The sequence below is a fragment of the Nansenia antarctica genome, assembly GCF_963989245.1.
Source record: "Nansenia antarctica genome assembly, chromosome: 2".
NCBI classification, from domain to species: domain Eukaryota; kingdom Metazoa; phylum Chordata; class Actinopteri; order Argentiniformes; family Microstomatidae; genus Nansenia; species Nansenia antarctica.
In genome coordinates this window covers 62,444,675-62,457,379 of record NC_137675.1, presented here as the reverse complement: position 1 = coordinate 62,457,379, position 12,705 = coordinate 62,444,675, and the positions used below count along the sequence as shown (strand labels likewise).

Genomic DNA, 12,705 nt, shown 5'->3' with positions numbered 1-12,705 from the left:
TATCGGAAAGAGAAAGAGAGGCACTATGGACTCCTGGATCTTCCCCTCCTTGCCCCCTAACCTGTCCGAGCCGCTCATGTACGACAGCTTTGTGGTGGGCAACGAGTCAGAGACCCCCAGGAATGGCACTGACCCCAGCTTCAACCAGACCAGCACGGTGGTCATCACCTTCCTGTACTTTGTGGTGTGTGCTGTGGGGCTGTGCGGCAACGCCCTGGTGATCTACGTCATCCTGCGCTATGCCAAAATGAAAACGGTTACGAACATCTACATCCTGAACCTGGCGGTAGCGGATGTTCTCTTCATGCTGGGCTTGCCTTTCATCGCCATCCAGCTGGCCCTGGTCCACTGGCCCTTCGGCCCTGTCATCTGCCGCGTGGTCATGACCGTGGACTCCCTCAACCAGTTCACCAGCATCTTCTGCCTCATGGTCATGAGCATTGACCGCTATCTGGCCGTGGTGCACCCCATCCGCTCTACCAAGTGGCGCAAGCCGCGCATGGCCAAGACCATCAACCTGACAGTGTGGGTGGTGTCCCTGCTAGTCAACCTGCCCATTGTCATCTACAGCGGCCTCATCACAAACCATGGTGGCTGCTTCTGCTCCATCGTGTGGCCTGAGCCCCAAGAGGCCTACCAAACCGCGTTCATGTTCTACACCTTCGTTCTGGGCTTCTTCCTGCCCCTCATGGTCATCTGCATGTGCTACCTGCTCATCATCATCAAGGTCAAGTCCTCGGGCATCCGCGTAGCCTCCACCAAGAGGAAGCGCTCGGAGAGGAAGGTGACCAGGATGGTATCCATCGTGGTGGCAGTCTTTGTCTTCTGCTGGCTACCCTTCTATGTCTTCAACGTCACCTCCGTCACAGGCACCATCAGCACCACGCCTATCCTGAGGAGCACCTTCGCCTTCGTGGTGGTGCTGGGTTATGCCAACAGCTGTGCAAATCCTATCCTGTATGCGTTTCTGTCTGAGAACTTCAAGAAAAGTTTCCAGAACGTTCTCTGTCTGAAGAAGGTGGGTGGGCTGGATGAGATTGAGCGCAGCGACAGCCGGCAGGATAAGTCACGCATGATGAACGACCCCACAGAGACCCAGAGCACACTGCTCAATGGTGACCTGCAGACAAGCATCTGAGAGGGAGGAAGGGACTGGCACTGTCACTCATATGTCATCATACATCATATCTTTGACACACCGTCACTCATGTACAGACACCTTTGATGTGCACTGCACGCGTCCACAAACATTACACACAATCACACATATATACGCACACACTCACATGAGCACACACACACACACACACGCACACGCGCACACACACACACATGAGCACACACGCACACGTGCACACACACACACACGTGCACACACACACACACACACACACGTGTCTGTAGAGGCCAGATGACTATAAATTCACGGGGAAGGGAATGTTTACGGCATATCAAACCATGAGATCAACTGGAGTCACTTTCCCATGGAAAAAAGTGGGTAAAAGGACCCAGTTCTGGAGGACAAAGGCATGTTGCGTTTCTTTGGAACATTAACCCTTTGTGGAGATTTTGTGTCAACGGCTGTTGTGTGAAACTAGACAATGTATCATATTTCTAACATGTAAAATCATAAAACATATAGACACATAGCATGACAGTGGGTTTCCCTAGTCGTAAATCCACTCATTGTAATATAATCATCAAAGAGAGCAGAGAGTTTATTGACATTTTAATAGACAGAGGAGAGGAGGACACACTGTTACTGACGGATTTACCATCGGAGCCAGGGGAAACATGTTGTGTGTGTTTGACTGTTTACAAAGACTGTGTGTCATCCAAAATGGTGGTTTTCCTCTGTGGCTCTGCAGAACATGGATATACAGTATGTTGTACATCTCTGCTCAGATGTATAAACACCATTAGAAGTGAGTAATCATCCCTTCGCCCCTGCATAGCTTTTACAGCAACAAGGGATTTGTTTGACCCACTTTAACGACGGTTTAGAGGAACAGGAGATTGCTGGGACTGCATTCAAAACCCTAGATAACCGAAAAGAACATTTGAAAGATTTAAATAGCTTGAACCATAAACTGACACAAGAAACTAAGTGGGATCAGATGAATCTAAAATGTACAGCATTGGAGTGGAGTGACACAACCCTATGAATGTTAGTTCCTTAATAACCATGAACAAATGAAGCCTCACCGTGTTGTAGGAGTGACCTGTTTCAGTGTGTGAATGAATACTATATAGAGTTTTGTATTTCATACAGCAAGGCCTTGTGTGTGGAATAATTAGGTCCATTGACACTATCAGAGATAAAAGTGGATGTTACATTACATTGACCAAGGCTGATCACTAACCAAACTGCTGCTAGACTGTATAGACACAAAAGATTATCACTGTCACGTCACCATCATTATAGTGTTGCGGCTGATATTTGTTCGGTTTATTTTTCTGCCTAGGTACAAAGAACTGATACTTTACATTGCAAAGAGGAGACATTATATCACTATGCTTCAGTACTGATAAACCATGGCTTTCCAAGCTTCATATCAGTCATGATTTGTTGATGCTGCTGTTATAGAATAATTTAGTCTTACTGCACAAAATTATTCCAGCGAAAAATTGTGTTTGCTATCACTATTTACTCGATAGCTCAGATTTCTATTGCAGTAAATTAAGCAGTACTATGCTGTTTTTCTCTATTGATATCTAACGATTTTGCCTCAGAGCCCAAAGAAGAAACCTAAACAATCACCCTTGATTTAAAAACAGCGAGCTTCAAAACATTGCAACAGTTCATTTGATCAAACTTTACAGTACCGCAAGCCAAATATTTGTCATCAAACATTAGTGATGACCTCATTTTGCCTGATTATGTGTTTGAGAAACACATCCCAGGCCATCCGTCATTTACCTCCACCCTCACTTCACGACCCTCGACCCTCTACTCCATGTTGTGGCTGGTAGGTCATCCCTGACCCGGGTGGTGAATGGAGCAGTGCCAATGTGCTCAAAAGTCACATCGGGGCCTCTCATGATTTGAGAAGGGCTAGAACACATACCTCTAATGGGCGCTGTGTTCCTTCTAATCCCCCATCATCACTCCACTCCCACCTTGACTCCCAAATCATTCTGGCATACCTGCTAGTCCCCTGCCTTATATGGTCTTGTGTACACTATAGTTGATTAAGCCTCTCCTTGAAGTGAAGGGGCATCTGACCAAAAGACAGTCATATATTTCAATTGTGCCTTTGTCTCCTTGTGGGACGCTGGGGCCACACTCCTCTGTGTGTGTGTGTGTGTGTGTGTGTGTGTGTGTGTGTGTGTGTGTGTGTGTGTTAGTACGTGTGCTTATGTTCTTATGTGCTTTCACGCATTTGTGTGTGTTTGAAAAAAAAGCTTCATGGCCCGTTTGATTTCCCTCATCTGTATTGATTATGACACATGATGATGACTGTTGCAAAAAAGAAAACACACACACAAAAAAACAATCAAATCTGACAGACATGTTCTGGCACATTATTTTACTTGTAATTATACATATGGTGATTTTGCATGTTTGTCATCAGAAAAGATACTGCAAGCAGTGCTCCTCCATAATCTGATTGCATCCTTGTCGGATCTCTGTCCAGGGTGTTATGGTGAATTTGTTACCTGGAGAATAACAGTGGTACCCCTTTTATAAGCATCATTCTTATATACGAGACTCCCCTTATATAACCTTGGGTAACCATAGCAACAGTGACCCTGGTATGGGACCCAAAGAAAGATTCATTAACGCGTAATTGACCTCTCTGATTAAATGAATAATGAATGCAGATATTGGGCTTCAGACCTCGAATCACAAACCATGGCGTTGTGAAACTAGACACCCCATGTATTCATCATACCGTTTCCAATGATTTATATAGGAATATAACATTACAAAGTCTGGCATTGAAATATACTCGGTATAGTGTGCAACAACAACAAAAAAGATGTCAGCATCTAACTAACAATGGCTCACTTTTTTTTTGACAGTCCTTACATAATAGAGGACAATATTACACCTTTATTACTACAGACAGAAGTTGATACTGCTTCAAAGCCATTGCAAATGTGTTCCTAACATTCTGCCAAGGATTTGTGTTTATTATACTGTATATTGTATATTACCTAGATTTTACCCTAATGTCTTGCTTTTGTAAAAGTGTATATCTTCACCATTGTTTATATATTTGCTGTTCCTTGGAGATATTCTTTGTTTGCTTATTAAAATATGTTATTTGTGAGTATGCTTTTTAATGTTTTCTTGGATGGCTCGATCTCCTGTCCTTACCTACCATAATGATACAATGCTGTACTCAATGAGCAAGTGAAAGAGACCGTAACATAACATGCATATTGATTATCAAGCTTGGGCCTGACAAGTCACATCCTTACCCTTTGGGACCCAGTAAGAGTGCCCCCATGTGGTCTAAAGACACGATTGCATGTAGTGATGGCAAGATAGTAATTAATTAATTAATTAATTAATTTTGCCATTTAGCAGACGCTTTTAATCCAAAGCGACTTACAATTACGAATTACAGGGACGTTCCCCCTGGAGTAACTGAGGGCTAAGTGCCTTACTCAAGGGCACACTAGTAGTGGTGTGGTTTCCAACTCACTATCCACGTGTTTCTCAACCCTCTCCTCGGGGCACCCCAGCCGCTCCACATATTTGATCTGATCCACCACCAGCTCACCTGATTCAACTAATCAAGTACAAACCATAATTGCTTTGTACTTGATTAGTGGAATCAGGTGAGTTGGTGGTGGAACAGATCAAATATGTGGTGCGGCTGGGGCGCCCCGAGGAGAGGGTTGAGAAACACTAGACCACCACTACCCCTACCCCTATAGTAAAGTGTGTAATTTTCTCCTGTCGTTGTGTTTCATAGTGAGACCACTGAGGGGTGCTCCAGTTCCAGACATCGCCACCGTAGTTCTTCCATACCTAACCTGAAGCATGCTCATCTAGTGTCAGCCAGACAGGGTAACACACCTACCTTTCTTCCCAGTAAGCTACCTGAAGCATGCTCATCTAGTGTCAGCCAGACAGGGTAACACACCTACCTTTCTTCCCAGTAAGCTTCCAGGTCATCTAGTGTCAGCCAGACAGGGTAACACACCTACCTTTCTTCCCAGTAAGCTTCCAGGTCATCTAGTGCCAGCCAGACAGGGTAACACACCTACCTTTCTTCCCAGTAAGCTTCCAGGTCATCGTGTTTGTGTGAGCTGAGATTTGTGGTGGTATGTTACTACTGTAACAGATGTAACAGATGGAATCAGGGTTAACTGAATATCATCAAACTCGCCACTACAACTTATGGTCCTAATGAGAACCTGGCACAGCACATCCAAGATTTTTGATCATATTGATCTTTTGGTTCATTCATTAAGACCTGACTTACTATTTTTGTCCAGATCATTAGGCTTACCGTTTTAAGTGTGTTATATAGAGAAGCGAGATAGGTGAAAAAAGAAATGACAGAAAACAGATTCCAGTTTTGTTCTGAGTTTAATCACTGAAACAGACGATGAAGGTCTCCTCTCTCATGTACGTTTCAGCTGCGTCCCTGAATGTCCTAGGGGGGCGTTCTCTCTCTCACCACCATGATACATCAAAAGCCTTGGTGTGACCATCCTAAAGTGTGTGATTTTCTCTGTTCTAACCCCTACTCTATCCCCTCTGGCATAGGGTTCAAAAATAGAGGATCTGTAGCAGACCAGAGGATATGTATGTATGTTTTCTTTAGGTTTACAGAGCAGGTTAACATCCAGGGGTTGTGGTATCCTATGTGACATTTCTTTGTGATGGGTCAGGTCAGGGCCTAGTCATCACCTTATACATTTTTTTCACATTTCTTTTCTTCATTTCTTTTTTTACATACATTATCAGTGATATTCAAACATAAAATGAACCACAACACCCTGGTGTGTTTTGTAATATCATATTTTTTTTTACTCAGACTTTAGACAGCATACTGATTGAATAGAGCACTGGGTTTACTGCACTGCAGAGGCAACACACCACGAGCCACACGTTGCCATGGATATTAAGATAACACTGATGGATTCAAAGCCGGGGGCGCAGCATACAGCGCCTGTGTACGTGCAACCTTTTGCCATCCTCATCTTTTCCGTTCCCCCCCCCCCCCCCCCTACCAATACAGTACAAAAATCATGGTCGATGGAGAATCTTAAACAGATAAGATGAGCTATAGGCCTCGAGGCGTTCCTGAAGGCTACATTTAAGACTGTGAGCCCTGTGCGAGCCCTGTTCAAAGGGCTTCAGAGTAGTCGGATTCCTGAAGAACCAGTCATTCTGAATGCTATGGGACCTGTTTTGAAGGTTCTGCATAGTGCGCCTACTTCATAACGCCCCAGGAGACCTACAGCTCCTCTACGACATACATTATTCAACAGCCAACAGAAGTCAATTTAAATCACCACCAGCATCATCATCATCATCATTATACCGACAACATTTCCACAATAATAAAGAATAATATGCCCAAAAACTTCTTCTGTACCATGACAGCAAGGGAAGGGACATGACTGCACTGCAACAAGACAAACTGAGAACATGGACACTGAAAAGAAACGGTAAACAAAGAATTCATGAGTTGCTAAAAAAATAGATATCCCCTGCCCTCAAGCAAAATAAAAATAAAAGTAAAAAAAGAAGAAAAAAAAGAAAAGACGGAACATGGGCACATTCAGGTCCAAGTCCGTTTTAGTTTCCATGGCAGCACTTACCTGGCAACTAGCATGGATGGCGTCTCTCTCAGTTCCTCTGTGTATGTGTTTTGTCTCTTAAAAAATAGATGTATACTAGATTCATACAGTATTTCATAACTAAATTCACAAATGATAATAATCATAACCATATCTATTAAAAAAACACTTTCTTGCAAAGTTTATAATACCATACTTTGTTTTGTTGTTTTTTGTTTTTGCATTCAGTTCCGTATGCATATGAAGACAAACAGTCCCCTTTCCATTGTGGCTCCATAAATGCTTGGTCAGTTGAAACAAGAGCACCATGGGGGGTGAAAAAAGGAAATCAGAATAGAATACTGTAGTAAAAGTCGAGATGTGCCCACTCTTCCTCCTCTCCAGAGGACTGTCAATCACTTATGCCCAGGCTCCGTCCCTCCAGAGAAAGAGGAGGAAGGAGCAAGAGAGGCTCCTCCCCCCACCTCCCCAAGGCCTGTCCTGGCCTCACACTCTCTCCTCCTCCCCTTCCTCCATTCAGTTGTGTCAAGTAGATGCCGGTAGTAGCTCAGTGCTGTTTTGAAAGTTTGCATGATTTCACTAGTCATTGTTTGTGATGACTCTCTCTCTCTCTCTCCCTAATAGTAGGGAGCAGACTGGTAGTCAGTTTCAGGTAGGTTTGTGTGTTCCTGTTTTGTCCTCTGCCCCCAGTCGGTTGGTTTCTCTCATCTCTTGAGCATTCGTTTTCCACAGTCAGCAGTTTCTGGGATAAGGCTACTCGTATTCAAGGAACTGCTTGTGATAGAATAAGAGATACCTGAGGAGAGAGAAGAAAAGAGCTTTTAGACTACAGATTATCTGTGTCAAGCTATGATGCTTTACTTCTATTGAGCATGGTCCCTGGCAAATAATAAAAGAAGGAATTCATGCACCAACTCAGAATGTTTAAGTGTGTTTCCTTCCTCACCCTTCACTGTCCAGCACGTCCTTGATGCTAGCCTTGGTGATGATGGCGTCGTCACATTTGAACCACTGGTCCTTGTGCTGCCGGATGAAGCTGGTGTAGTGACCGCTCTCCAGTGTCCCCTGGTGGTTGACCACCGCAAACAAGGAATACCTGACAGCAACACAGACGCGCACACACACACACACACACACACACACACACACACACACACACACACACACACACACACACACACACACACACACACACACACACACACACACACACACACACACACACACACACACACACACACAGGAGGGTAGACAGAGGGGGGGGGGGGCTTAGCTATAGTCAATGTTTCAACACCCCTCCTAAAAGAAACGGTAAACAAACCTCCTAAACACCCCTCCTAAATTTCGTTGTTTGGTACCTGTACTATAGCAATGACAATAAAGACCATTCATTCATTCACGTTGATCCCTGCTAAATGCCCTTGGAAATGAAAATCGTTCTAACTGCCATGGATGAGGAAAACTAAGCTACTTTTAATAGGGTTTAAATGTGTTTCATTCTGGGTTGCAGCAGACTGCATCACATCATCAGTGGTTGCTGTTGCGGTAAAATAGAAACAATTAGTAGGGAATCAATCTTGCTTTTTTTCCCCCTATGTGTCTGTCATGAAATAATAAAATAAATAAAAAAGAAGGAAAGAAAGAAGAGGAAACCAGTAAGTCTTTTGCACTATGATGTTGTACACCATAAATTCATAACACAAGAGTGAACATGGGTACTCACTTATTGTCGTTGTTCAACACGTCTACTGTCTGCTGATACTGGCCGTTCATTCTGCCCTCTTTACTGTGGGGGGGGGGGGGGGATATGGATGCTCGTCAGTAAAATAGAGGCTCTCTAATGACAGCAAACAACATTGATGTGTGACAAACTAGGAGAGATACATCACTGTTGTATAGTCATGCACAAGAGGTCCTTTAGGGGGCGGGATTGTTCCATGTATGGGTGTTCCGAGAGATGACACAGAGCTGGAGAGCATAGTACAGGCCATTGATCTGCCACTCCTTTACAGGGCTGAATGGCTGCTACAGCTCTGGTGGGGGCATAACCACAGCACGGTCAACTGAGACATAGGCTAGGACGGCTAGGCACTGCGCAATGTATTGATTTCTCACACATACAGTAGTGTGTGTGGGGAGGGGGGGGGGGGTATAATCTTCATTCAGATATGGGTTGTGGTGTGTAGAAGTGTTGGTGTAAGGGGATTAAGCAGTAGGTTCTGTTAGGAGAGACATCTAGGGAGTTACTGCAGGGGAGAACCCACCTGGACGCCATGAAGGGTGTCATGTCCAGCTCGAGAGGGAAGGAGACGTATGTAGTGATCTTTCTCCTCAGCTTCGCCGAGTGTTCAAACCGCTATCACCCAGGATGAGGGAGAGAAGTGGGGGGAGGGATGAGCCGAGAGAGGGGGAAGGGGAGGGAGAACAGTGTGGGGGAAGGGGAATGGGTGGAAGAGAGAGAGAAACATCTTTAGGCAATCATCTCTCATCTTATCACTTTTAAGCCAGGCATTACTGGTGAGAAAGGGGGCCGTGTCAAACTCGACCACACTGGGGAAACATGCATATAGGTGGATGTTATACACAGATACAAACACCTGTGAATCAAGGTCTGAAATCTGAAGAGAAGCCTCCTTCAGCCCAGTTCTATGAATATCATGAATAGCTTATGGCCCCAATACTCAATAAATAAAACATGCACAGCAGAGGGACTGCACAGCACAGGTCATTAAAATACCATCTAGGGGACATCTGGGACTATTTAGAAGTGAGCTAAAGCAGTAGCATTAGCACCTTAGAAACACGCACACAGACACACACAGACAGACACACACTTCTGACTACCGGTGAGCAAAGTTGTCCCAAAACAAATCCTTGCATGAGGTGAACAAAAAGATGAAAGATAACAATCTGTTGACATAATCTGTTGGTTAGAAAGGCCATTTACCAGTTGACTGACTGTCAATGTCAACAGTCATCAACAGCGGGAGAAGCTGTACACGTGATTCTAGTCGTATAATAATTAATAGCCTTCTTAGATATTCATTCTCATATAGGGTAATAAATAGTCAATGTTGGCCTCTTCTGATTGGCCGGGGCCCGAGCACTCACTTTGAGATGGAAACACGCTACGATGGGGAGCTTCTTCATCGTCAGCTGTTTGGTGGACTCCTGGTAACTATGGCAACCGCCGCATTTGATTTTGGCACTGCTTCCTAGATGCTCAGGCCGAGTGAACCTGCGGAGAGAGGAGTGGAATGATAAGAGACAGAGGAGAGGAGAGAAGAATGAGAGGGAGAGAAAGAGGGGGAGTAGAGAACACAGAGGCACAGTCGCACAGACAAATATAAGAGAGAAGAATTGATCGCATTTAACTCGGTTCGATTCTCACACAATTGAACAGGCCCATCTCCATGGTTACACTTCAAAAAGCCTTAGAATGTGTGAAGCAGATACCACACAATTCTAGTGCGGGTACAGAAGCCCATAGACCAACTAGGCTTCCCTCTCCTATAGTGGCACATATTGGGTGATCAGAGCCCAGTATTGATGCTGTCTACCAGAAATCCTGCTGGGCAACAGGGGCTAAGAACCGCCCCCACCTCTCTCTCACCACGGCAACAGCAAGAACTCAGCCCTGTGCCTTTAAGAGGCATGCTGCAGAAGCCAGGGTGTGAGTGGAGCTGCAGCAAAAGTAAAGAGAGAGAGAGAGAGAGAGAGAGAGAGAGAGAGAGAGAGAGAGAGAGAGAGAGAGAGAGAGAGAGAGAGAGAGAGAGAGAGAGAGGAGGGTGGGGGGAGAGCAAGAGAGAGTAGGGGAGGAGGGGATGAGGGAGAAAGTGAGGACAGCGATCAGGGCAAGAGGCGGAGAGGGATGAAAAACAGAGATAAGATACAGAGATAAGAAAGCAGTTTGCGGAAGTGAAAAGTGTGGTGGTCCGTGTGAAGTGGATAGAGGGAGAGATTGGAAAGATAGAGGGATGCTGAGGGAAAGGAACAGTAGTTTGCATGGAGAGTGCGTTAGGGTGGCGTCCCTGTGGGTTAGAGAGAGAGGGATGGAAAGATGGACAAGGGGCCTGGAGAGATTGCCATGGCGACAGAGAGATGGACAGGGGACTCGAGAGACGGAGATAGAGCGAGAGGGGACTAGAGAGATGGACAGAAGGACAGAGATAACCAGAGGAGCAGAGAGTGCAGAAGGTTGGAGAGGCTGAGGAAGAGGAGGAGGAAAATAGATGGAATGACCCAGGGACGGGGGCAGAGATGGAGTCCTGCTGTACCTGCGTAGACAGTCTGTGAGAGTGGTGGCCCCTGATAGATGACTCTCTCCGTTGACGGTGCTGCCATCTCCCCCGGGGCTGAGGGGCCAGAAGGGGGTGGACGACCCCGGCAGGTCCAGGCTGATGTCCCAGAACGGGTCTATCGTTGTGGAAACACCGCTACAGAGGGGGAGGGGTGGAGTAGCCATAAGTGTGTGTGTGTGTGTGGGGGGCGGGGTTGTGTAAGGGTGCCAGAAACACTGTGTGTGTGTGTGTGTGCGTGTAAGAAATGTTCCTCTCCCAATCCCATTTGCAATTCAATTGAGCGTTACAGAGAGATGAAGTTTTACATAAGGAATTTGTAATGCTATGCCTTGTCAATTTTGTTAAACCGAGTGTAAGACAAAATGAGTGGACACACACACAAACACACACACACACACACACACACACACACAGACACACGAAGGCTCATGCAGTATCAGTAATCATCTGATTAGATGAGTCATTGTGCTTTAGTGTTACCTCTTGCCAGCAGGTGGCTATCGATGCCAGGGGCCTCACAGAGTGAAGCTCAGCCAGCCCTTCAGTCCAGTGCATTTCATTCAGGTACGTTAGCGTTAACCCCTTTGTGTAAGTGTGTGTGTGTGTGTGTGTGTGTGTGTTCTGCGGGGCCAGGTATGGCTGGGCTGGGCTAGCCCCTATAGCACAGTGCAGTAGAGTGCAGTGTGCTAGTGCTAATGTGACAGGACAGCTCCGGAGGGCAGCAGGCCTGTCTAGACTACCACCTCCCAGCAGCTCCACAGGGACCAGGGCTTTAAATAAGGGCGTGTGCAGCGGAGAGGACAGAGCCAGTGGCTCACTCTCACTGAGGGAGGGAGTGTTCACATTGATCAGCCCACTGTAGTACAATAGAGAGGAAGGGGGGGGGGGGGGGGGGGGGGGGGGGGGGGGGGAGTGTTGGGAATGGGAATGTTGAGACGGGAGGAGTGAGTGAGTGATCTAGGGCATCGGGAAGCGCTGTGATGCTCCGATGAGTCACACGGGCTTCCAATGTCAAACGTTGGACGTTTAAGCAGTCTGGACGCATACAACCTATTTACAGTTTCTCTCACACACACACACACACACACACACACACACACACACACACACAGCAGCTCTTACTGGCAGACTTGACAGGTGACGTCTGATTGCAGGCCCCCGGTGAAAATTTGGTCAATGATGCAGTTACAGTGGTTCGGATTGTTGGCCTTCTTCCCGTTGTCGTCTCCTAGGTGACAGAGAGAGGGCAGAGAGAGAGCACACATTATTAGACACACAGGCAAAGATTAAACAAGCACTCTTTAGCACCTCTGAAAGTCTCTCTCTCCCTCCCTCTCCCTCCCCCTCCCTCTCCCTCTCTCTCCCTCTCTCCTGCAGTAAAGCCTGTCTGACACCTCTCAACTCCCCCGGCCAATCAGATGTCTCCTTATTGCGGGGTCTCTTTCTCTGTGAGTCAGCTTGTCATTGCGGTGCAGCGGGCACATTATCATTCCCCACAATGCTCTCTGTCTCGTCGGAGCACAGCATTCTCCCACAGTACATTTCCACTGGCGCCGACGCACTGCATTGTGGGTAGATCCAAGACATCTCGCCTGGTCTGAAGCGAACTCGACCATGAAGAGAATCACAATCAAGC

General features: G+C 46.2%; 2 protein-coding genes across 2 annotated transcripts in view; one reads left to right on the top strand and one right to left on the bottom strand.

The window, feature by feature from the left end:
* Positions 1-4,201, top strand: part of LOC308151072 (somatostatin receptor type 2-like) — a 6,624-nt gene extending 2,423 nt beyond the window's left edge. The window contains exon 2 of the mRNA XM_080523884.1: positions 1-4,201. This exon is cut by the window's left edge and continues 27 nt beyond it. Within this exon, the coding sequence (XP_080380010.1) occupies positions 26-1,138 (1,113 nt within the window). The 5' untranslated portion in view covers positions 1-25 and the 3' untranslated portion in view covers positions 1,139-4,201.
* A 3,186-nt stretch (positions 4,202-7,387) lies between these two features.
* The window catches only part of LOC308152016 (ubiquitin carboxyl-terminal hydrolase 22), a gene marked incomplete at its 5' end in the record, with an annotated part of 36,258 nt that continues 30,940 nt past the window's right edge, over positions 7,388-12,705 (bottom strand). The window contains 7 exons of the mRNA XM_080524920.1: positions 7,388-7,564; positions 7,715-7,864; positions 8,492-8,554; positions 9,033-9,124; positions 9,880-10,006; positions 11,046-11,204; positions 12,192-12,297. Coding sequence (XP_080381046.1) covers positions 7,522-7,564; positions 7,715-7,864; positions 8,492-8,554; positions 9,033-9,124; positions 9,880-10,006; positions 11,046-11,204; positions 12,192-12,297 — 740 coding nt within the window. The 3' untranslated portion in view covers positions 7,388-7,521. The remainder of the gene's footprint in view (positions 7,565-7,714; positions 7,865-8,491; positions 8,555-9,032; positions 9,125-9,879; positions 10,007-11,045; positions 11,205-12,191; positions 12,298-12,705) is intronic.